This window comes from Montipora capricornis, chromosome 3 (assembly GCF_036669925.1).
Source record: "Montipora capricornis isolate CH-2021 chromosome 3, ASM3666992v2, whole genome shotgun sequence".
Classification (NCBI taxonomy): Eukaryota; Metazoa; Cnidaria; class Anthozoa; order Scleractinia; family Acroporidae; genus Montipora; species Montipora capricornis.
This window is the reverse complement of record NC_090885.1, coordinates 57,264,176-57,290,449: the sequence shown is the minus strand read 5'-3', so window position 1 is coordinate 57,290,449 and position 26,274 is coordinate 57,264,176. Positions and strand designations below refer to the sequence as shown.

Sequence of the window (26,274 nt, the reverse complement as noted above, 5' to 3'; positions counted from 1 at the left end):
ATTCGATGCGTCTCTACTGGGCTGTTACTCTACGGATTTTAGAAATGTCTTTCTTTCGGGTCGGCCGAGAGTTTAATCAACGCATCGCCGGAGTTTTGACGAAAATATGAGTAGCTATTAAACAGTCAACCGGAAATACACTTTAACAGATCTAACTATGTCGCAACTCGCCCAATTCTTAAACAATACGATAAAACAGTATACCGGGTTTGGCCAATGTAGTAAGGATGTTCTAGTTGTCCAGCGCCATGATATAAGATAAGTTGCGCAAGACGAGAGATGGATGTAATATATCAAAAACTCGAGCGTCGTGCATCATCGTGGTATCCAGACACCGCGAAATAGATGAAAGCACGCGACGATGCAGGCTGTGTGCGCTTTTATTGTTGATGTTTTGATAGAGTTAACCTTTTTTTTTTGTCGTCTTTTTTTCAATTATCAATACGTTTGAGCGTCCCATTTGCAGTGTTTCAGTATTCTTGAAACAAAAGTAACCTGGAATAACAGAAAAACTCCTGAATATTTCAACAACAGTCTCGAACCTCTACGTAAGCGAAAGAGATGCACGTGGGCGGAAGTAATTCGGATTAATAAATAACGGTCTTGGATAAGAGATAGTTATATTCGAGATAAGATTGTCGAGTAAACAAATTTTACTTGGACAGAAGGCAGAGAAGTCAGTTTTTTGTAATACTGCACGATTAAACTTTTCTTGAAACAACTACAAAATGGCTGGACGCACATGCATCGAAGTGTTCGGACACATAATCTTTAGCTTTACGCGTAGTGTATCCGAACAATACAGCCCAAAGGATTCTGAACATAGTCAGGAAACTCTAGAATACAGCCTTTTGCAGAATACAGGCCGAGAATGGTACGCTCAACCAGTGGACAAGATTATTTATCAGGAATACAGCAACAAAGAAGGGACGGTGGATGATTTTTTACCAGCATCCTGTAGACGTAAGGCGGTCTTTTTAGACGCTTGTTCCCCCACAAATATCGCAGAACAAAACGAAAAGCAGGAAGCGGATCTCCATGGAGCAATGTCCTGGAAGCAGCTTAGACCATCCGCTTTGCGAACGGTCTGTAAGGCAACGGTCATCGGTGCTTCGATTTCGCTTCTCTCAGCCATCGCTATTGGTATGTTGTTCACAATGGTCTCTTATCTTGTCTATAAAACTTACCTCAACTGTTATTTTCAACCGAAGAACTCAATTTCGCTAAAGTTACAATGGATGCAGCTTATTTATCAATCCATCTTTTTCATTTTTTTGGATATTTGGGTGTTTGTACTTGCTCTGGTTCTTTTCCGTCCATATCAACTGTCAGGAGTCAAGAGAAAGCTCTTTCTATGTTGCATGTTCATGTTTTCCTTGGATTCACTGTATCGAGTAACTTTACAAGCCCTAGGAATCCTATCTTTCCCGCTTTCCGACGAAAAAGCCATCCCTCATGACATTCTCTTTATCATGGGTATTTTTGGCCACAACTATTTGTTAACAAATCATCTCTGCTTTCACTCAAGGCGACAAAAACGCACTGTTTTCATGCTTTTTTCCGCCATTTATTGTTTGCCTTTTACGGCGGGTATCATCACTTCTGCATATATTTTTCCTGCGTATAAGAAACAAAACGAAAACGGCAAACTGATTATCGCTCTCTTTTCTCCGCTCATTGCGGTTGTTTTCAAGACAACATCTCGTATTTGTGTTCAGAGACTTTGGAGAATTACACATCCAGCTTATTCCTACGTTATGATGGCGCCATTGTACGGTGCATCAGCGGTTACATTCCGGGTTCTGCAGGTGGATCTGGGCAACTTAAAAGACATCGCTTATCTTGGAATAATTCACGGCGCTGCCGAAGTCATAGAACGAAGCGCAGTTGTTGTCATCGATCACATATGCCAACGAATCTTGAAACGAACCTCAGCTCCTTGGGGTCGTTACAGAACTCCGCGTACCGAGAGAATAACAGCGGATATCGCTATTATGAGCATGCTCTATGAGTCGTCCGCAATTGTCTCTATCAATGGATTCTTCCATTTGTATCAATTCATTTATGAGAACACCTCCTTTTGGTTATTGTTGGTATCTTTTGCCAAGTTGACTGCAGTGCCATTAGTGATCGAGTGGCTTTTCACAAGTATATCCTTGGTGATCGAAACGCGATATCAGAATTTGGCCGTCATGGCAGTTTGGAGAAAGGAATGGAGGAGACACATTCTCGTTGCTGTGTTGAACGTTTTACCATTAGCTGCTTGGGCGAGTCCACTTTTTCTCACTGTTGGCCAGGCGCGATTTAAGGATTCTTTGCATCAAGGTTCTTGCAAAATGCCATTTTCTTAAGATAATCATGACCGACTTGTATTAGGAACGAGATGGTTAATCTTTAAGTAGCTAAATGAACACAGATGTGTATTTATCGATGATGCCTGGAATATAAAAAAATGCTGAGTATTACTAACATAAGTTAAACCTAGCGGTGTAACTTTGCGAAATTAGCTCGGATACGGCTGCAGTCCTGTAACCTAGGAGACACGTGGAAGCTGCCATCCCCTCAGTCCGGATTTCACTCCTAGCATGCAGTGCGTGGGATGAACTATCATCGCCTGACTCGAATCACTCTACTTCAATGGCCTGACTGTCACTAGTTTTCTGTAGCTCTTCGGTGATCCATGGCCATTGACACCAACTGTGACAAAAGAAATCGAGTAGCTCATCGCAGCTAATATCTCTCGACCCTCAATTTCCCAGCGATCTGACCATTATTACACAAACACCTTATAACTACATGAATCAAGGGCTTAATTCCTCAAGAAAATGTGATGTTTTGTTGACTGAGAGTCGAATTCGATCTCAAGAAGGACCATGTAGGTTTCCTTTATCGCCACCATTTAATTTAAAAATGGAAAGATAAAGTTCGGGCCCAGAACAATTGGCCAGTGGTCACGTGAGACCACCAGAAAGACATGTCAATGAAGGTCTAACCCACTTGCAATCCTCATTGCAAAGGCAGATTTTTCTCTTGAGTTACTTGAAGATCGCGAGTACTGGTCAGATCACTAATGGGGCTGCAGTCTTTTTTGGAAGATTTTGATTGTTTCTTTTCCTCGTTTGCGCGTTTAGCATTGAAAGAATTCGAATATTTATTTTAATTTCTTGGGTTTTGATTTGGGTGCTAAATACATTGTAGAGGACTTTTTGTCTGGTTGTATTCTATTTTTAGACGGGAGAGAGACTGGGCACGAGAAGTTAGAATCTTGCGCAATTGTTGATTCGCGTGCTTCGCCTGTGTGTAATAAGTGTCAAGTAGTAGATCAAGGCCAACACTTTTTATTCCAATATTGATTGTCACGGGTCAACAAGAAACAGGTGGCCAACAATGTTGAAATATTTAGCCGAATACGATTAATGAGTATTTATATCGCCTATTCCCGTCTCCTGTCTTTTAGAGACAGACGTAGGAGGCAGCTCAGTCGGTCAGTTTTAGCAATTGCGTAGAGAAGCCGGAAAAATTCAGAACTTCAACGGGGTTTGAACCCGTGACCTCGCGATGCCGGTGCGACGCTCTAACCAACTGAGCTCCTGAAGCCACTGATGTTGGGAGTTGGTCAACTGACCAGAGTGAGGGAACATTTGAACCCACAAATAACTAGCTCCCAACATCAGTGGCTTCATAGCTCAGCTGGTTAGAGCGTTGCACCGGCATCGCGAGGTCACAGGTTCAAACTCCGTTAATTGAAGTCCTGAATTTTTCAGGCTTCTCTACGCAATTGCTATAATTGCGTTCATAACTGCGACGATCATAGCTTCACTTGATTTCATATCCACAGTCCAATATATGATTCCTTTCATATATCATTTCGTTCACAGTACCTTCTGTAGGACCCTACGTCACAATCATTAAACGCGCCTGAATGTGTTTTTTGGGCTTACACATGTTGTTGCTCTTGTAAACTTGCAGCTTTTTAAAGGAGCAGTGTCACGATATTTCAGTCAAACTTCGAAACACTAAAATACGTCTTTGCATCAATCGAGACCAAAAAATAATGGTGGATTTTTGTTGCCAATAAGAGTTAAAGTGCACTGAATCTATTCTTTGGAAGGTATTCTTTGCATCCATGGATTGAGAGGATGGAAATGGATTGAAACTTGTTTTTCAAGTTTGGAGATGGTGTCCACAGAAAGTCGCCAAAAATAGCTCTTTGTGCAATAAATATATGTCATTTCTTGTCAGTGGGTTGTCAGGAACGTTGTGCGCGTGAGCTAAAGTACTAATGTAGATTTTTGCCCAGTTTTGACCTAAAAATAGCAAATTTAGCATAACACTGCCCCTTCAAAGGTCGATAATAACGAGTTCAACCATGCTATACTCTGATCAAATACTGAGCACTGTCATGCCATACCTCGGTTCATGGGCGAGTCTGGTACAGTATTTTCCTTTTCATAAATTCGTATGACACTGGATCTCTAATACGTTCCATTCATTACTCTTTACAGCAAAGAGGTGTCAAACTACGTCTGATTACCGCTTTTATTTTATCTCTCAGATACGCGCGCTGTGATTGGATGGTTTAGTGGAGTAAGGCCGGCAGTAGGCAGTACTGCCCGCTAAATTTGAATTTTTGATAAAACATTCTCTGGCGAGGCAGAGAAGATTTGTTCGTTTTTTGGATTTTGACGCGCAATCGTTGAGGCAGTTGAACCTTCCGCTTGACTTAAACTTGTTCCCTTTCTCGCTCTCCTGATTACCTCAGAGATATAGCAAATATCTTACTAACCTCGTTTTCTTGGCCCGTACTGTGAGTTAGGGATCCTCGTTTTTTTCCCGTTCAAAACTCGGTCCGTAGCTTACGGTACGGACTTCAAACTCAGTTAGTAAGAGGTATGTATTCTCGGCATTGCATATCCGTACTGAATTAAAGGCGTCAAATACCTGGTTTCGTTTTCTTGTACCTGGATTCGGTGCATAACCAATAAAATGCCTTACAATCATGGTACGGAGAATCTCGGGATCGATCGCGGGAGTTGGTCTGTTAATAGATATGCAGGGACTTGTTTCAATACCTGTGCATGATGTTCTTAATTCAGATAATTGACTTTTTCTCATATCACGAAAATCGGGCCTTGTTACACCTCTTTTGCTACAAAACAAACAAAAAAACAAATAACAAAAAGGCACCCCTTTTGAACCACATAAGGATCTTCACTTGAAACGATAGGCTTTGCGTACTTATGCAAACTTTTGGCAATTTGAGACGTGTTTTAGTTATTAATACGAAAAGGTAAATGTCCGAAAGTTCAGAATTTATCATAATTTAACAAACATATGTGCTATTCAGATCCAACATACGGTCATTTAACAAATCGAATGTGGTCCTGCGTTGTCTGTACTCTTATCGACAACGATATTCGTCATCACAGTGGTCAAATATTGTGGACTCACGAGGCGCAGCCTAATTCAGAGCGTGACCCAGATCGTGACGCAAAGAAAGAGCAAGCGTTGTCTATAACTTTCTCGCAATGTGATTGGTTCATTCCCAAATGAGCTTTTCTGATTGGCTATTAGTTGACACGAGCAACGTTGTCTAGGCTCTTACCGACAATAGCAAATTAGCCAACCAGATTGCGAGACTTCAAGCAATTGTGGTTAAAAAAGGTAATCGTTTAATTTAAAGTTCTTTTCTGAGATCGTTATGATGCTTTAACAACAATTTCTGGGAAAGGGGCATTACCAGATTGCTCCGGAATGGTTGCACGCAGTTCACAAATATTTTTAATGACTAGTGGGCTTCTCATATATCCCCAGAACGTAATGAATGATAAAGCTTTCATATGTGATCTTTTAAAACAGGCCTGTGCCTTGGTTTTTATACGTCTCACACATGTCTTGTAATACAGGACCTAAAGTAGGTCACATTTATCTGAAGTGAAGTGATATGTCCTATAATTGCCCATACCTGTCTCCAAACACCATATTTTCCTCCGGCCAGTCAGATAAAAGCGGTCCACTACGAAAAGAGAAAAAAAGATCGTGAAGTTAAGACAATAAGACACCTTCTAACAGCGTTCACCTGGCAAACCGACAGTTTGCTTGTTTGTCGTTAAAGGGGCACTGCCACGCTAAATTTGCTGTCTTTATATCAAAACGGGGTAAAAATCTAAATTAGTACTTTAGCTCACAAGTACAACATTCCTGACAACCCACTGAGAAGATATGGAACGTATTTATGGCACAAAGAGATATTCGTATTTAATTCTTGGCGACTTTCTGAAGACATCGTCCCCACACTTGAAAAAAACTGGCCAGTTTTTTCAAGTTTCAGTCCATTTCCATTCTCTCCATCCTTGGCCGCAAACAATTAACGACTATTCAGGTAAGGTAGATATCACCACTAGCCACCGACACTGAGGCAAATAGCTGTTTTTATTATATACTAAATATAAATAGCACAAAAAGATGATTTAAATCATTTATTCCTGCAAAGATAACATTTTCGGGCGCAAATTCCGCGCGAATTGCTCGGAGGTGAATATCAAAGGATAACCGGAGTTTGAGTAGCCAATTAGCGAGCGCGTTCAGCGTTATCCAATGACAAAGAATAGCTTCAGTGCACTTCAATGGTTATTGGTAACAAAACTATAGCATTATTTTTTGGTCTTAATTGATGCACTGATGTCACTGCCCCTTTAAACAAAGGCAATGCCATTGAAATGATAGAAATGAGTTGTGTAAACTACTGGGATGAAATCGAAAAAAAAGGCAAAAAAGTAAATAACAGGGTTGTTCTTGTTCATCTCTCCTAATAGTAACCCAAGCCAACAGGGCTCAAATTTTCTCAAAAGAACAAGTGCGTAGGAAATTAATATATGCGACTACGACTAAACCGAAGCTGTGTTGAATTTAAAACGTAGTCTTCCTGTGGTATTCCAAGTGACACCGCCAAACTAGGGAGCTTCAAAGCACACGAGGTTTTTGAGACGCGGACGGCAACCGGAAGTGAACATTTCGCATGCGAGGAAAGAAGTGTGACGGTGACAGTGTCTCCCAGATCTTTTCACTAATCATCTCTAATAGAGAAATGATACTTTGCAATATATAAGTGGTTGTGTGAAAACAAGTGAGGTGCGGGGTTGCGGAAAATTAATTCAGTTTTTAACGAAACGAGGGGAGATACAATGTGCTCTTCAAAGCAGCCGTTTTTTTTGTTATGAGCATAAACATGACGGTTGTAACTTCAAGTTAACTTAAGAGTATGCGTCACTTGAACAGCGTAGTCTACATGAATTACTGGCCAAACGAGAGCGAGAGTTTCAGCCCTCGTCAACTTCTCTCTCGTTTGGCCAGGGCTTTAGAAAGCACTGTTTGGGAATTCCAACGCCATTCCCTCCAATATAGGAACCAAAAACGGGAAAATAAATCAAGTATATAAAAAAGGATTTATGTCTTCGTTACTCGGATTTTACGATCCCAGAGTCTTTCATCTCTCCTACCTTCTCGGGGAGATGAAAGACTGTATATTATACGTATAATCGGTTATGTACGTAGATGACAACAACAAATCGTGAAAAAAAACCTGTAAGTGGCAATCAGACCCAGAACGCTCACATGACCCGCTTAGCAACGACACTGCTTGGGGATTCCATCGCCATTCCTCCCAATACAGTATGAGAACATTCTAACACAAAATCTGTAGCATGGATTTTAAAAGAAATTATTTCTCCATAAAATATGACGTCATGCATAAGGCCCTCCTTTGATACACTTGTCAAAATACCAGTTCCCAGAGGAATGGGACTAGTTGCGCATGCGCCTTCCGATTGAAGCGATGTCAGATTTCCATTGAAAAAGTTAGTTCACAGAACCATCCATGCAACCTTTTTCAGGGCTCTTGACTAAAAAGCTTCCTTACCAACCATTATCTTTTTCTGTAGTGAAGTGCCACTCCCCTTAAAAAAAATTCATCGCGGAACGCGGCTTACTATATATACAAAACACGAGTTTAAAAGTCTGAAAGCCCAAACCTCCTGTGTCACTTATTAATTCAGCCGTTTGCGCACGCATTGCATTCTTAAACGATTGAGTCTTGGGCGTCATTTTGTCCTCGATCCAGCTCTCTGAAGACTTCACATTAGTAATGGCGGACAATCAATTTAAAGTGAAGGAACTAATGAAATTCCAGTTAAAATAAACAGGTGTACACGTCTTTTTTAAATCAGGGCTTAAAACGTGCGTCACTTGGTGTTTAGTTAACACAATTTTGAAATCAAAAGGAAAAGAAGAATTGATTTTCTGGTCATAGAAGGACTTTAAAAAACTTCTGTTTGTGGACGGGGAGGGAAATGTGTCTTGGGTTCGAATCCCGGACTCAACCTCGTATGGTGCCGGCGTGCAGACGGTGTATTTGAGCTTGAACGCTCAAGTTCAAACACACCGTTTGCTCGAAGACCACCTCATGTGTGGGTTGAGTTGGTGAATCTCGATTCTGTTCCGAAAGGTTTTTCTCCAGGTAATCCGATTTCCCCCTCTCCTCAAAAACCAACATTTGATTTGATTGAGATAATTTGGTTTTGTTTGTGTTCCAGCTTAGTACACCAGTACCAAATGACTTACCTCTTAAATGAAGATTATCATTACGTCCAATGAAAAATGTATCCACGTCTTTCACTAGCTCCGTCGTCGGTCAAACCACTGACACTTTTATTGATGTTCACACCTCGTTATTAAAACCGAAATTTCAAGAAGAGAATGACAAGATGCGTTTTCTATAGGTGGGCTAAAGTCACTGGCGTTCACGTAAGACTTAGTTTACATTTGATTGAAATGGTTGTATCTTTCATAAAGTACACCGTATAACGCAGCGTCTTATCGGGTTTACGCCTGGTGTTGATGATATATGCATAGACATACCGAAGCGCAGAAAACAATTGGATGATAAAAAGCCAGGAAGGCTTGATGCTCATGTTTCTTAACGCTTACGCGAATCGCGAAAACTCAACTAAGGCTAAACGCATAGGACGGAAAAAAAAACGAACGCCTTGCTCGCGCAGCGGACGAGGTCGTTTGCGCGCGTCAAAATATCGGCCGCAAGCCATGATACGAACAGAGAAGCCGCAAAGAAAAGAGGAAGGAAAGGCTTTCAATTTTCTTGGGGCTTCGACGATTTCTACGCGCGACTTTACCACGATAATAGACTCTCCGTTGTTAGAATTTTCTTTGGAGGCAAATCCATTCCTCCAGGCTAATTTATCCTGAGCTCACGCTGGTTTATATTGGCCTATGACATTGAAGCATTCATGCAGTGTGCGCACTTTCCGGCCATTTCTAAGTACCAGGCTTTCCTTTGTGTCCAGGTGAAAACTTGAAGGTTTAGCTGTTCTTTCAAGGGAGCCTCCACTCTTGCAGTGTTAAAACAGTGTTTATATCAAGAAAAGTGAATTTTAAAATCGCTTATTTTCATTTACAAATTTCGCGGGCGCAGCCATTTTGAATAATTGTGACGTGTTACGGTTGCCCTATTGCTCTTACACAAAGAGCTTTTGTCTAATAACAATAGGGCAACCGTAACACGTCACACTTATTCAAGATGGCGGCGTCCGCAACATTTCAAAACAAAAATAGGCAATTATAAACCTTATTTATTTCGGATACACACAATTTCTTTGAAAATACTTTAGACTGACTTGACTGTAACGGTTATTTCCTGTGATTTAAAGTTTTTTTTTTGTCGAAGTGGAGGTTCCCTTTACAGTCAAACTCAAGATATGCTGGAGAGATTTTCTCCATCATCCGAGTGTTTGCAAATCTTCTTCAATCAGTCTAAAGAGCTGTCTCCTATCTTCCAACCGGATTTTCTACCGTGCTCGTACACTTGTCTTAAAACGTTTTTGAACTCCCCTCTGGCTGATAACTCTTCGTATTTTCTGTAAAGTTGTAAAGCTCTGTTGGCATCTTCAGTGCTGTCATGAGTTTCCGACTGAATTTTCAAACCTGAAACAATTGAATTGTCATTCAAATAACAAAGACAACCTTATTACCGTAGAGTTAACCATTTATGATGATGATTAACAGGCCTTTTTTCTTTTGTTTTGCTCGTCCAGTCAGATAAATCCAAGGATTAATTTAGGTCACCCCCCTTTTTTTTTCGTTTAGCGTCGAATCCTTTTCCTGATACTGGGTCGGTCGGTCGGATTGGAAAAAAAAACCTAAAAAAAATTTACAAGTAGTCTCGGAAATGGAAGCCTGCTACGTCAGCATCATTGCTGCGGAGCCTGGAAAACAACAAGACGTGAATCCAAAATCAATATGGCGGAAAAGTTGGTTGATGTTATTGTAAAATTAAGACAACATGGGAAAAAGGATAAACCACTGAAACTCCTATGCGTCATGAAAATGGTTTAACTACGTCGTTACTTTTTTTTTTTGAAAATAGCAACAATTTGGGTCGGTCGGACGACGCTAAACGGAGAAAAAAAGAGGATGGCATTAAAAAGAAACTGTGCTGCTAGGTCGGTAGGGAGTAAGACAAAAAAAAAAAATGAAATGATAGAGGTAAATTAATTAAAACCCTTTGAACCCCAGGAGTGATTGGTTTGTAAATTCTCCTCACAAACTCAACGAAATGTCATTCAGACTGGTATTGAGAATGAAGATGATTATCTGCTTAAGAGGTGTGATCTTGATATAGTACCAAATTCTCATGACTACCCAACAAAGAACTTTACGGTACTAGTTGGGAGGATCAACGTTTCGATCGTGCGAATCAAAGGGTTAATTAACCACCGTAACCGCAGCTGACGTTTCCACAGTTAGCCCTTCTTCAGAGGGAATGAACGCTCGAAACTTCAAGTCAAAGATATTTCATACCGTGATTAATTTATCTTCATTGACTCATTTGATAAAACCAAGCTTTCGTCAGTTAGAGGGAAACGACGGCCGGAAATACGTCTGCGTTCGCAGGCTAATAATCTGTTGGACGGTCAATAATTCTATAAGTCAGTCAGTCAATCTCACTCAGACAGTGACTCGCTCGGTCAAAGAATACGGCACAGAGCGCCCGGTGTTTTGGTGCATTTATCAGCAGATGGTCGGCCTAGGTCGATTGGTTGGAAAGGTTTTTGACCAAATAGGACCACCAAAACAAAACACAAAAAGAAGTCAGGCTATTTTCCGGGTTCTGGGGAAGACTCACAAATAGTCCGTCCGTCAGTCGTTCGATCAGATCCACAGTCGGTTAGTTTAATTTTAGTACAGAGTTAGACGATCCGGCGGTCAGCGGAATGACGATTAGACCTACCACTCAATAGGCTGATTTAGCAACAGAACGGGAACGTCAGTGGCGACGTCGCGCGCAGCAAAACTACCAATGAGAATTTAGAATAGAGAAGAAAAGAGTGGCAGTCTATTCTATTCTGAATTCTCATTGGTGTTTTTTCTGCGCGCGCCGTCGGCACTGACGTTCCCGTTCCGTTGCTAAATCAGCCTAATATTGACCTTGGAGACGCACCTCTAAGAACAAACAATGAAGCCATTGGTAATATGCAGACATAAAAGGCAAATAAAAACATTCCAGTCGCTTTACCTAAGAAATACCAAGCAAGAAATCGAAGTGAGATGTAACGCTGTCGGGGAAGATGAAACAGCTCCACGGTGTCAAATACTTGTTCCTTTGGTACCTGGAAAAACAAGGGTGGATTACAAAATAGAGTCATGGAGGAAAGAAATGTTTGTTTGAAGTGCGGGCTGTAGAAAAAAATACTCGCACTTATCAGCACAATTAAAGCATTTGTCTCTTAAAGACACCTGAAAAAGAACAAATGGTGATAAAGCTTTCTCTGTGGCCGCGCCAGCGCTTTGGAATACTTTACTACCTTCCCTTAGGGCAGAGGACAATATGAACATCTTAAAGAGAGAGCTAAAAACTTATCTTTTTAAACAGGTCTATTTCTGTAAAATTTGACATATATTTTTAAAGACGCTATTATTATTATTATTATATTTCTGCTTTTCCCTTTAATATATACGATATAAATAATGTACATATATACATATTTTAAGCAATTGTCTCTTATAGACACCAGAAAAATCCAGGTGGCCTCAACTGGATTCGAACCCATGACCTCTGCCATGCTGGTGCAAACCCCAACCGCGGAGCCTGGGCTTCGCTTGCCAAGTTTTTTCGCCACGTTCCTTTTCGTCCAACACCAAATGCGGAGCCTGGTCGAAGGCTATACCAGAGCTATGTAGCCCGGCACACAGTTGAGAGCAGGCCAATTTGTTGGGCTCACGTGTTCCCGGCCGTGATAGGGCTAATGAAAGAAATGGTTTTTGAAGTGCGGGTTATAGACGAAAGATGGCGGAAAGTGATGCTCGCACTCAAGTTATCACGACGATTTTCATATAGACACCCGAGATATTCAGGCGAATTCAACGGGATAGTGTCATGTCAACCATAACCTTAATTTAACTCTTTAACAGATGCTTAATAGACCACTTTCATAACTGGTGGCAGACCAATTATTCTCTTTAGTATATTAGTGTCAATCGGACCGACTGGTGAAACAAATATTCAATCTTACCCTTCGCACAGCGTGCCAAGCGCAAAATCAACACAACTACACATGCAGAGTGTGAATTAATCGTGCCGGGTGCCTGATGGACATCTAGTCCCAAACCAGCGCGAGTCTTGGGAACAAAATCGTGAAGAGTCAAGCTCAGGATATCGCCTCCTGTTTGCTAAAAGCATTCAAGAGGCATTGCAGGGTTGCCACTCATTAGAACCCAAAAAATTCCCTGACTTTTCCCTGACTTTTCACTGACCTGAAAACAACTTTCACTGACCTTGCATTAGGCGAGTTCCACCACGTTTCGATAAAAATGGCCGAAGGAAAACACTGGTTCCCAAGCTTCTTCCGATTTCTCTTCCTTATTTGGAAGAAGGCAATCACAACGAAAGCCACTGACCGAAAAACCCGGCATTTGAACGCATAACTCGATCGACTACAGCTTCATTTTCCGAATGAAAATGTCTTCATAAAGTTCACAAAACCTGAAAACAAAATTCCCTGACTTTTCACTGACTTTGACAAGAACTGAGATTTTCCCTGACCTTTTGCAAAATTCCCTGACTTTTCCCTGACCTTGAAAAAATTTTTGTTTTTCCCTGACTTTTCCCTGACCGTGGCAACCCTGCAGTGTGGCCCATTGGTCAGTGCGCTTTCCTTGAGACCCGGCAATCCCGGGTTCAACACCCGTCACTGGTTGAATTTGACTCTGGTTGTCCCAGGTTTAACTTCCGGTCAAATAAATCGCAGGGATGGGAGGCATGGTTCACAACCAATGCGCCAGCCTGAATCCCCACAGCGTTCAGCGCAGGGTATTTTGAGACGGTCACCCATCCAGGCATGAATCACGTCCAACAGAACTTAACCTCGTGACCGTACATTCTAGAAAGGCATTTTAAGAATTAAAACATAAGAACATTTTATTTTGGCTGCCATGATGAAAGTGGTACATAGGGTCTTTTCACCCAAATTGTTTGAATAAGAAAAGAGTTCAAGGGTTCAAGCGTACACAAGCACTAAAAAACCAGGAAGAGGCAATGCGTTTTCCTTTAATGATCATTACGTACCAGAATATTTATTACTCTGAAATCCTTTTTCAGTCCGTGACCAACAAACTTGACTTTTCTAGCGACCAAAGCTCGCAGCTTGCGGTAAGTCGTTTTCAAGGTAGTAAGATGCTTGGAGGACATTGTGGCGTCTAAATCTCCTGGTTTTATACCAGAGAATTTGGTGAGGTAATCAACAACCTGGAAAAACAGAAACCAAAGCTGGACGAAAATGATAATAGTTATAATTAGATTGATGTAATCCACCCGCTCTGGAAAGGGGCTTTTTAGAGACAATGCATTGCCGTTTTTATACTATAGAGACGCATTAATCGTCTAGACGAACTATCTTTCATTGTGCTTCTTCAACAACGTAGAACGGAAGATCAATCGTCCAGACGGATAATGCGTCCTGTGACCGTCTTTATACTAGAAACGCACAACCAGGCAAAACACAGATATTTGCCTAATACGTCTAATATAGTTCGTTCCATCTTTACACTTGACGGATGACATGAGAGATGCATAATTCGTCTGTACGGATTATGCATCTCTAGTATAAAAACGGGCAATGAAACAACTGATGCACAAAAAAAGAACCAATTACTAAAAATCCCAACTTCCCAGACACAGACCAGTTAGCTAATTACAAGTGCAGCTGAAAGGTCGACTACCCAGAACAAATCCAGCCAGGAGCTGTCAAAGCGGGAATTCAACCTGGGAATTCCACAATGCAATTCCGGCGCCTTGACCTTGCGGATACTGTTAGATCCAAACGCCTGCTCATTTGCGGGGTTGCATTCCTCTCTTAGGAATGCAGTTGTCAGTCTTTTTAATTAGGAACTTAGTGCTTAATTTATTCGTTCTCTTAGAGGTATTTAAGGCTTAATTTAGTCATTTCTAGGGTTTTCGATCAGTCATTTTCGCTTGTGAGTAGTTCTTGTAGTTTCGCTTTCGGCAGTTTGTTACTTTCTTCGCTTCAAGCAGTCAATATTCAGTTACCAGCTCCTAACAAATGTAAGTGTATCTTTTCGTCGAGTTTCTGTTTACGATTAGTTCATTTTACTAAGTAATTTTGTATTTGTTTGTTTTCTAGTCTTAACCGCTTTTCGCTTTCACCGCATGGGTTGAGTTCAGTTGAATGAAGAATAAAGCGTGTTTGAATTTTATCGCTGGAGTCTTGTAGTTGTAAGAAGATCACATCGTTAAGAATTTGTCCTGAGTTTGCCGAGATTTGATGGCGGCGAAAGAAGATGGTCCCGGTGGTGGTGATGTTGTCTTTGGCGCTGCTAGCGCGGCACTAGATCAAGTTATTTCACTCGAAGACCTTCGGCGGCTGAAGAATTCCAGATCTGGATATCTCTCGGTAGTTACAATTAAAAGGAATGAAATTCAAGTGTTGCTGTCCCGCGAAGGGAACGCCTCTCGCGTTAAAGAGAAAATGTCAGAGTTTGTCGCTGCATTCGCTGCTTTCCAGCAAGCTCATGTTGTATATATGTCGTACCTGTCTGACGAGTCGAGCATTTTGAGGTGCCATGAATCTTTCGAACGTGAGTCTGTTCGAAAGGATGACTTTATCCACGAAGTTCAAGGTTGGATTAAAAGAACTGAGGAAGTGGCGCGTTTAGACTCTCAGTTGCAACCAGAAGACTCTGCAAGTCAGATCGTGTCGAGAACCTCAGCCTCCAGACTTTCTAGTAGAAAATCTCATCGTTCTTCTCGCAGTGGTTCGCGTGGAAGTAATGTATCTTCATTGTCCGTGGCCAGAGCTAAAGAAGCTGCACGTGTAGCAGAGTTAAAAGCGGAAGAGGCGGTTCTTCAGAAGAGACAGCTACTAGAGAAACAGAAGTTTCACCTTCAACTGGAAGAAGAACGCTTAACTCTAGAAACGAAGTTGGCTAAATCCCAGGCCCGTGAACAAGCATTAACATCCATTGTAGAAGCTGTCGATCATCCGTGTCCTTTGGAACGTAAGGAGACCGCTCCTAAACCACGCTTGGTTGCTCCTGACCCCATAAATTTAGAATCGAAGCCACGTAAAGAAAACCCGCATTTTCCGGAAGAAAAGCATCGCTCTAACCCTAACCCAGAAGCAGCAGAGTGGCACCATCCCCCCTTGCCTATTAACAACGAAAGGGCTGTTTCAGAGTCCTCAGAAGTGCTTTCTTCGCCAAGCGAAAGGGCTTTTCACGAAATGTTAGGACTCCATCAGCAACAGAACGCTCTTCAACAGCAACAGAATAAAATTGTGGAGATGCTTGCAATACAACAGAAGAAAAGTTCTCTCCCTCAGCCTCGTGTCCCTATCTTCAACGGAGACCCCATGGAATATGAACCCTTTGTAAGAGCGTTTGAGAGTATAATCGAGTCCAAGACGTCAAGCAGTAGCGAAAGGCTCTATTACCTTGAGCAGTTTACTAGTGGAGATGTGAGAGAGCTCGTGCGATCGTGCCATTATCTCCCACCTGAAAATGGTTATCAAGAAGCTCAACGACTGATCAGGAAGAAGTTTGGTGATAATTACCACGTTGTAGCTGCATATGAAACCAAGGCATTGAATTGGCCCGATGTGAAAGTAGAGGATGGCCAAGCCCTAAATCGATTTGCCATTTTCCTTATGAGGTGCAAGAATGCCATGGAGAGTAGTAGGTACCTAACCAAGCTTGAACAACCCGAAACCATTAAGAAGTTATCTCTGAAGTTGCCGTTCAGTTTAAGAGTAAGATGGCGGCGCTTGGTAGATGAAATCATGGAGGATCAAGGAAGGGCTATCCGGTTTAATGACCTCGCTGAGTTTGTCGACCATGAAGCTCGCGTAGCCACCAACCCTCTCTTCGGGAAGATTGTCGAAGACTCTAGGCCTAGACCTGATACACGTCGAGGTCTCTTGAATAAAGGATCCCACGAAAAAACGAAAGAAAGACGTAGTTTTGCTTCGCATGTTAACAATTGCCTGACCTCACCTACCACCAGGGAATTGCCAAGTTCAGACTTACCTCCAGTAGAAGAAGTCTCTTGCCTTTATTGCAACGATCATCACGCCCTAGAGAGCTGCAAATCTCTTAGGAGTCGCCCCTACGGGGAACGAATCGAGTTTATGAAGTCTAAGCGTCTTTGCTTCGGTTGTTTGTCCACTGAGCACATAGCAAGGAATTGTCCGAAGCGGAAAACGTGTGCAATTGTCAATTGCACAAGAAAACATCCAACAGTTCTCCACACGACTTCTGTTGCACGTTGCCCAGAAGCTAACAATGCCACAGCAAGTTCTTCGTCTCGCGAGGAGGTTCTGCGTGTTCAAAGTGCTATGGTCAATACAGGCGGAAGGATTAGTCCCTTTGTTGGGACAGACACCTCGAGGACAGCTATGGCCATTGTTCCAGTTAAAGTATGGCCTAAAGGAAATGGGACACCTGTAATCACTTACGCCTTCTTGGATAGCGGCAGTTCTTCCACGTTTTGTACTGAAGCCCTAATGAGACAGTTAGGAGTAAATGGCCAAAGAACTTTGATTTCTTTAACAACGTTGGACAGAAAGAACAGCCTCATTGACAGTTTCGTTGTGCAAGATCTGGCTATTTCCGACCTGGAGGAGAACGTGTTTGTCAAATTGCCTCCCTTGTACACAAGACCCGAGATTCCCGTATCAAAGGAGGATATCCCAAACCAGGTTGATGTTGACAAATGGCCACATTTGAGTGGAGTGTATTTGCCGGATGTAGAAGCAGAAGTCGGTCTCCTAATAGCCAGTGACGTCCCGCAGATCCTCGATCCTCTAGAAGTGAGGCATTGTCAAGATGGCGGCCCTTACGCGTCCCGTACAATTGTAGGTTGGGTTGTGAATGGTCCCATAGGGTGTCGTAGCCACCGCTCACGCATATCCAGTTTCTTTTCTAAGGCTGACAACGATCTCAACCAGATGCTGAAGGACTACTACAATGGTGATTTCCCCGAATCCAGTGCAGATGATAAACCTGAGATGTCCCAAGAGGAGCTGCGTTTCTTAAAGGTGCTAAATAGTACGGCAGTTCTGAAAGAAGGTCATTACGAAATGGCTTTGCCATTCAGAGATCGTGAAGTCGCGGTGCCAAACAATCGGGTACAAGCTGAGCAGCGAGCGCTATGGCTGAAGCGGAAGCTCCATGGTAACAAGAACCTGTATGCTGACTACAAGGTCTTTATGGCTGGGATTCTAGAGAAGGGCTACGCCCGTGAGGTTCCTGTGCGCACGCAAGCGTTAAACTGTGTAAAATGGTATATCCCGCACCACGGCATCTACCATCCTCGCAAGCCTGGTAAAATACGAGTCGTTTTCGACTGTTCTGCGAAGTTTCAAGGAAAGTCGCTCAATGATCTGTTGCTCAAGGGTCCAGACTTAACGAACACGTTGTTCGGTGTATTGATGAGGTTTCGCCAAGAAAGGATAGCAATCATGGCGGATATAGAAGCGATGTTTTACCAGGTTAGAGTAGCCGAAGAAGACCGAACCTTTCTCCGTTTCCTGTGGTGGCCTGAGGGTAACCTGGACGAAAATCTCGAAGAGTATCAGATGGTTGTGCATTTGTTTGGAGCAGCTTCATCTCCAGCATGTTCTAACTTTGCCCTGCGAAAGACGGCAGAGGACAACAGCGACCACTTTCCAAGGGAAGTTGTAAGCTCGGTTTACAAGAACTTTTATGTAGACGATTGCCTGAAATCTTTACCATCAACTGGAGAAGCTTTACAACATGCAAGTGATTTGAAATGTTTGCTGTCAAGAGGTGGATTTCATCTGACCAAATGGGTTAGTAATAGTCGCAGAGTCCTTGATGCCATCCCTGAAGCCGAGCGCGCCAAAGAAGTAAAGAACTTGGACCTTAGTAAAGAAAATCTACCATTCGAAAGAGCCCTTGGAGTTCGATGGTGCATAGAAACGGATACTTTTGGGTTCAAGATAGACCTGAAACATAGCCCACCCACACGAAGAGGTATCCTTTCGGTTGTGAGTTCAGTTTATGATCCTCTTGGTCTCGCTGCACCGTTCGTGTTGCCAGCCAAACGCTTGCTTCAAGATTTATGCCGGGAGAAGCTAGGATGGGATGATGCGATCCCCTCAAAGTATGAGGTTTCTTGGGAACGATGGTTGGCAGATTTACCCAAATTGTCTAAATTCTCTGTCGAACGCTGCCTGAAGCCAGATGGTTTTGGTGTCATTACGTCCAGTCAGCTACATCATTTTGCTGATGCATCTGAAATCGGTTATGGGTCAGTTAGTTATCTTCGTCTTGTCAATGCCCACAATGAAGTCCATTGCTCTTTTCTCTGCGCGAAGTCACGTGTCGCTCCGTTGAAGATGATAACGATCCCTCGTCTGGAATTGTCTGCGGCGGTAACAGCTGTTAAGCAAGACAGATTATTGAAGAGAGAGTTGGAGATCTCAGTCAATGCAAGGTCGGTCTTCTGGACGGACAGTACCGCAGTTCTGCGCTACGTCAAGAATGAAACAAACCGGTACCACACCTTTGTTGCCAATAGAGTGGCAATTATTCGTGACGGGTCCCAGCCTAATCAGTGGTTTCATGTCAATGGCGATAATAACCCTGCTGATGACGCCTCGCGTGGTTTGACGGCAGATATTTTCCTTCGTCAAAGTCGTTGGTTAACGGGGCCGGCATTCCTTTGGAAGCATGACAGCATGTGGCCAGCGCAAGATAAACTATTTGGCGAGATTGCAACTAATGATCCTGAAGTGAAAAGAGAAGTTCGAGCCGGCGTGTCTTCTCTGAGCACCCCTAAAAGTCCATTATTGCAGTACGCTAGCAGATGTTCCTCATGGTCTCTCCTGGTGAAAGTCATTGCCTGGCTTTTCCGTTACAGAAATAATCTCCTCAAGGCGAGTAAAGGAGACAAACCACGAAATGGCAGTCTTATGCTTATCACCCTTGAAGAAATCCAACGGGAAGAGGGAGAAATTCTAAAGCACGTCCAGCGGCAATCCTTCCCGGAGGAAACGGCAAATCCTAAGAAGCAGGTTAAGAAGAGTAGTAGCCTTTACAAGCTCGACCCAATCTTTGTGAATGGTCGGTTGCGCGTGGGTGGTAGACTTCGCACCTCTACGTTCTCTTCAGAGTCAAAGAATCAGATTATTCTCCCGAAAGATGATCGCGTGAGCAGATTAATTATCGATCATTATCACAAGGCGTGTGGCCATTCTGGAAGAGAGCATGTTTTGTCCCTCATCCGCGAAAGATTTTGGATAACTCAGGGAAGTTCAGCCGTAAAGAGTGTTCTCGCAAAGTGCGTCATATGCCGACGTTCACAAGCATCTCTTTGTCAACAGAAAATGGCTGACTTGCCAGAAGATCGCGTTCGACCTGATAGACCACCGTTCACGTCAGTTGGCTTAGATTTCTTTGGTCCGTTCCAAGTCCGTCGTGGTCGTAGTCTCGTTAAGAGATACGGTGTAATTTTCACCTGCTTAGCTATCCGCGCTGTGCATATAGAAGTTGCTTTCAGCCTCGACACAGACTCCTTTCTGTTGGCTCTTCGAAGATTTATTGCGAGAAGAGGTCAAGTAAAGGAAATCTATTCAGACAATGGCACCAATTTCACAAGTGGTGAGCGAGAGCTCCGCGATGCTATTTCAGAGTGGAACCAAGAGAAAATCCACAATTCTCTTTTGCAGAAAAATATCAAGTGGACCTTCAGCCCCCCTTACGGTTCCCATTTTGGAGGTATCTGGGAAAGATGCATACGAACCATCAGGAAGATTCTTCGGTCCTTACTTAGGGAACAAATAACCGATGATGAAAGTCTACCCACGCTAATGTGCGAGGTCGAGAGCATCCTTAACAGTCGACCCATTTCGGCCGTATCCAGCGACCCCTGCGACTTGGAGGCCTTGACTCCTAATCATTTGCTTTTACTAAAATCTGAGGCCCCTTTGCCTCCTGGTCTATTCCAGCACAAAGATCTACTTTCAAGACGCCGTGGGAGGCAAGTGCAGTACCTCGCGGATGTGTTTTGGATAAGATGGTGCAAGGAATTTCTTCCCCTTTTACAGATTCGTCAAAAATGGGTTCGTCCAAGGAGAAATCTGGCAGTTGGAGACATCGTCTTAGTCGCAACTGAAAGTTCACACCGTAATTCGTGGCCTTTAGGGAAAATCGTTGAGGTGTTCCCTGACAAGAGAGGATTTGTTCGCCGTGCGAAAGTGAGCATGAAATCAGGTGTTTTTGAAAGACCTATTGATAAACTCTGCCTTCTGGTTGAAGGAGAAGAATGAAGTGATCCAAGATGCCAATTTTGAACGTTGTTTGACTTTAAGACTCGATTTCCAGATTGAAAAACGTTGTTTTAAATTTCTAGTTCAATATTTTCCGCCGGCGATAAGTTTCTTAGTGTGCACTTAGTATAATGCAAAACTGTACTTAACGCTCCTATGGACTGGCACGCGTAGTTTCTGTTTAGATCTGTTTCATGTAAGTGACTCGACTTAAGCTGTCTCACACTTAGGGGCCGGTGTTAGATCCAAACGCCTGCTCATTAGCGGGGTTGCATTCCTCTCTTAGGAATGCAGTTGTCAGTCTTTTTAATTAGGAACTTAGTGCTTAATTTATTCGTTCTCTTAGAGGTATTTAAGGCTTAATTTAGTCATTTCTAGGGTTTTCGATCAGTCATTTTCGCTTGTGAGTAGTTCTTGTAGTTTCGCTTTCGGCAGTTTGTTACTTTCTTCGCTTCAAGCAGTCAATATTCAGTTACCAGCTCCTAACAAATGTAAGTGTATCTTTTCGTCGAGTTTCTGTTTACGATTAGTTCATTTTACTAAGTAATTTTGTATTTGTTTGTTTTCTAGTCTTAACCGCTTTTCGCTTTCACCGCATGGGTGAGTTCAGTTGAATGAAGAATAAAGCGTGTTTGAATTTTATCGCTGGAGTCTTGTAGTTGTAAGAAAGTAACAAACTGCCGAAAGCGAAACTACAAGAACTACTCACAAGCGAAAATGACTGATCGAAAACCCTAGAAATGACTAAATTAAGCCTTAAATACCTCTAAGAGAACGAATAAATTAAGCACTAAGTTCCTAATTAAAAAGACTGACAACTGCATTCCTAAGAGAGGAATGCAACCCTGCTAATGAGCAGGCGTTTGGATCTAACACCGGCCCCTAAGTGTGAGACAGCTTAAGTCGAGTCACTTACATGAAACAGATCTAAACAGAAACTACGCGTGCCAGTCCATAGGAGCGTTAAGTACAGTTTTGCATTATACTAAGTGCACACTAAGAAACTTATCGCCGGCGGAAAATATTGAACTAGAAATTTAAAACAACGTTTTTCAATCTGGAAATCGAGTCTTAAAGTCAAACAACGTTCAAAATTGGCATCTTGGATCACTTCATTCTTCTCCTTCAACCAGAAGGCAGAGTTTATCAATAGGTCTTTCAAAAACACCTGATTTCATGCTCACTTTCGCACGGCGAACAAATCCTCTCTTGTCAGGGAACACCTCAACGATTTTCCCTAAAGGCCACGAATTACGGTGTGAACTTTCAGTTGCGACTAAGACGATGTCTCCAACTGCCAGATTTCTCCTTGGACGAACCCATTTTGACGAATCTGTAAAAGGGGAAGAAATTCCTTGCACCATCTTTTCCAAAACACATCCGCGAGATACTGCACTTGCCTCCAACGGCGTCTTGAAAGTAGATCTTTGTGCTGGAATAGACCAGGAGGCAAAGGGGCCTCAGATTTTAGTAAAAGCAAATGATTAGGAGTCAAGGCCTCCAAGTCGCAGGGGTCGCTGGATACGGCCGAAATGGGTCGACTGTTAAGGATGCTCTCGACCTCGCACATTAGCGTGGGTAGACTTTCATCATCGGTTATTTGTTCCCTAAGTAAGGACCGAAGAATCTTCCTGATGGTTCGTATGCATCTTTCCCAGATACCTCCAAAATGGGAACCGTAAGGGGGGCTGAAGGTCCACTTGATATTTTTCTGCAAAAGAGAATTGTGGATTTTCTCTTGGTTCCACTCTGAAATAGCATCGCGGAGCTCTCGCTCACCACTTGTGAAATTGGTGCCATTGTCTGAATAGATTTCCTTTACTTGACCTCTTCTCGCAATAAATCTTCGAAGAGCCAACAGAAAGGAGTCTGTGTCGAGGCTGAAAGCAACTTCTATATGCACAGCGCGGATAGCTAAGCAGGTGAAAATTACACCGTATCTCTTAACGAGACTACGACCACGACGGACTTGGAACGGACCAAAGAAATCTAAGCCAACTGACGTGAACGGTGGTCTATCAGGTCGAACGCGATCTTCTGGCAAGTCAGCCATTTTCTGTTGACAAAGAGATGCTTGTGAACGTCGGCATATGACGCACTTTGCGAGAACACTCTTTACGGCTGAACTTCCCTGAGTTATCCAAAATCTTTCGCGGATGAGGGACAAAACATGCTCTCTTCCAGAATGGCCACACGCCTTGTGATAATGATCGATAATTAATCTGCTCACGCGATCATCTTTCGGGAGAATAATCTGATTCTTTGACTCTGAAGACAACGTAGAGTTGCGAAGTCTACCACCCACGCGCAACAGACCATTCACAAAGATTGGGTCGAGCTTGTAAAGGCGACTACTCTTCTTAACCTGCTTCTTAGGATTTGCCGTTTCCTCCGGGAAGGATTGCCGTTGGACGTGCTTTAGAATTTCTCCCTCTTCCCGTTGGATTTCTTCAAGGGTGATAAGCATAAGACTGCCATTTCGTGGTTTGTCTCCTTTACTCGCCTTGAGGAGATTATTTCTGTAACGGAAAAGCCAGGCAATGACTTTCACCAGGAGAGACCATGAGGAACATCTGCTAGCGTACTGCAATAATGGACTTTTAGGGGTGCTCAGAGAAGACACGCCGGCTCGAACTTCTCTTTTCACTTCAGGATCATTAGTTGCAATCTCGCCAAATAGTTTATCTTGCGCTGGCCACATGCTGTCATGCTTCCAAAGGAATGCCGGCCCCGTTAACCAACGACTTTGACGAAGGAAAATATCTGCCGTCAAACCACGCGAGGCGTCATCAGCAGGGTTATTATCGCCATTGACATGAAACCACTGATTAGGCTGGGACCCGTCACGAATAATTGCCACTCTATTGGCAACAAAGGTGTGGTACCGGTTTGTTTCATTCTTGACGTAGCGCAGAACTGCGGTACTGTCCGTCCAGAAGACCGACCTTGCATTGACTGAGATCTCCAACTCTCTCTTCAATAATCTGTCTTGCTTAACAGCTGTTACCGCCGCAGACAATTCCAGACGAGGGATCGTTATCATCTTCAACGGAGCGACACGTGACTTCGCGCAGAGAAAAGAGCAATGGACTTCATTGTGGGCATTGACAAGACGAAGATAACTAACTGACCCATAACCGATTTCAGATGCATCAGCAAAATGATGTAGCTGACTGGACGTAATGACACCAAAACCATCTGGCTTCAGGCAGCGTTCGACAGAGAATTTAGACAATTTGGGTAAATCTGCCAACCATCGTTCCCAAGAAACCTCATACTTTGAGGGGATCGCATCATCCCATCCTAGCTTCTCCCGGCATAAATCTTGAAGCAAGCGTTTGGCTGGCAACACGAACGGTGCAGCGAGACCAAGAGGATCATAAACTGAACTCACAACCGAAAGGATACCTCTTCGTGTGGGTGGGCTATGTTTCAGGTCTATCTTGAACCCAAAAGTATCCGTTTCTATGCACCATCGAACTCCAAGGGCTCTTTCGAATGGTAGATTTTCTTTACTAAGGTCCAAGTTCTTTACTTCTTTGGCGCGCTCGGCTTCAGGGATGGCATCAAGGACTCTGCGACTATTACTAACCCATTTGGTCAGATGAAATCCACCTCTTGACAGCAAACATTTCAAATCACTTGCATGTTGTAAAGCTTCTCCAGTTGATGGTAAAGATTTCAGGCAATCGTCTACATAAAAGTTCTTGTAAACCGAGCTTACAACTTCCCTTGGAAAGTGGTCGCTGTTGTCCTCTGCCGTCTTTCGCAGGGCAAAGTTAGAACATGCTGGAGATGAAGCTGCTCCAAACAAATGCACAACCATCTGATACTCTTCGAGATTTTCGTCCAGGTTACCCTCAGGCCACCACAGGAAACGGAGAAAGGTTCGGTCTTCTTCGGCTACTCTAACCTGGTAAAACATCGCTTCAATATCCGCCATGATTGCTATCCTTTCTTGGCAAAACCTCATCAATACACCGAACAACGTGTTCGTTTAAGTCTGGACCCTTGAGCAACAGATCATTGAGCGACTTTCCTTGAAACTTAGCAGAACAGTCGAAAACGACTCGTATTTTACCAGGCTTGGGAGGATGGTAGATGTCGTGGTGCGGGGTATACCACTTTACACAGTTTAGAGCTTGCGTGCGCACAGGAACCTCACGGGCGTAGCCCTTCTCTAGAATCCCAGCCATAAAGACCTTGTAGTCAGCATACAGGTTCTTGTTACCATGGAGCTTCCGCTTCAGCCATAGCGCTCGCTGCTCAGCTTGTACCCGATTGTTTGGCACCGCGACTTCACGATCTCTGAATGGCAAAGCCATTTCGTAATGACCTTCTTTCAGAACTGCCGTACTATTTAGCACCTTTAAGAAACGCAGCTCCTCTTGGGACATCTCAGGTTTATCATCTGCACTGGATTCGGGGAAATCACCATTGTAGTAGTCCTTCAGCATCTGGTTGAGATCGTTGTCAGCCTTAGAAAAGAAACTGGATATGCGTGAGCGGTGGCTACGACACCCTATGGGACCATTCACAACCCAACCTACAATTGTACGGGACGCGTAAGGGCCGCCATCTTGACAATGCCTCACTTCTAGAGGATCGAGGATCTGCGGGACGTCACTGGCTATTAGGAGACCGACTTCTGCTTCTACATCCGGCAAATACACTCCACTCAAATGTGGCCATTTGTCAACATCAACCTGGTTTGGGATATCCTCCTTTGATACGGGAATCTCGGGTCTTGTGTACAAGGGAGGCAATTTGACAAACACGTTCTCCTCCAGGTCGGAAATAGCCAGATCTTGCACAACGAAACTGTCAATGAGGCTGTTCTTTCTGTCCAACGTTGTTAAAGAAATCAAAGTTCTTTGGCCATTTACTCCTAACTGTCTCATTAGGGCTTCAGTACAAAACGTGGAAGAACTGCCGCTATCCAAGAAGGCGTAAGTGATTACAGGTGTCCCATTTCCTTTAGGCCATACTTTAACTGGAACAATGGCCATAGCTGTCCTCGAGGTGTCTGTCCCAACAAAGGGACTAATTCTTCCGCCTGTATTGACCATAGCACTTTGAACACGCAGAACCTCCTCGCGAGACGAAGAACTTGCTGTGGCATTGTTAGCTTCTGGGCAACGTGCAACAGAAGTCGTGTGGAGAACTGTTGGATGTTTTCTTGTGCAATTGACAATTGCACACGTTTTCCGCTTCGGACAATTCCTTGCTATGTGCTCAGTGGACAAACAACCGAAGCAAAGACGCTTAGACTTCATAAACTCGATTCGTTCCCCGTAGGGGCGACTCCTAAGAGATTTGCAGCTCTCTAGGGCGTGATGATCGTTGCAATAAAGGCAAGAGACTTCTTCTACTGGAGGTAAGTCTGAACTTGGCAATT

General features: G+C 43.3%; 1 protein-coding gene and 1 pseudogene across 1 annotated transcript; one reads left to right on the top strand and one right to left on the bottom strand.

Moving 5' to 3' along the window:
• The window catches only part of LOC138040632 (PAN2-PAN3 deadenylation complex catalytic subunit PAN2-like), an 89,030-nt pseudogene that overhangs the window by 29,334 nt on the left and 33,422 nt on the right, over nt 1-26,274 (bottom strand).
• Nucleotides 729-2,351, top strand: LOC138042518 (uncharacterized). The gene has a single exon (XM_068888429.1). It carries the CDS (start codon nt 729-731, stop codon nt 2,349-2,351), a length of 1,623 nt encoding a protein of 540 aa, XP_068744530.1.

Excerpts from the sequence above, each read along its gene's own strand:
- LOC138042518 (XM_068888429.1), top strand. The coding sequence starts at position 729 with ATGGCTGGACGCACATGCATCGAAGTGTTCGGACACATAATCTTTAGC.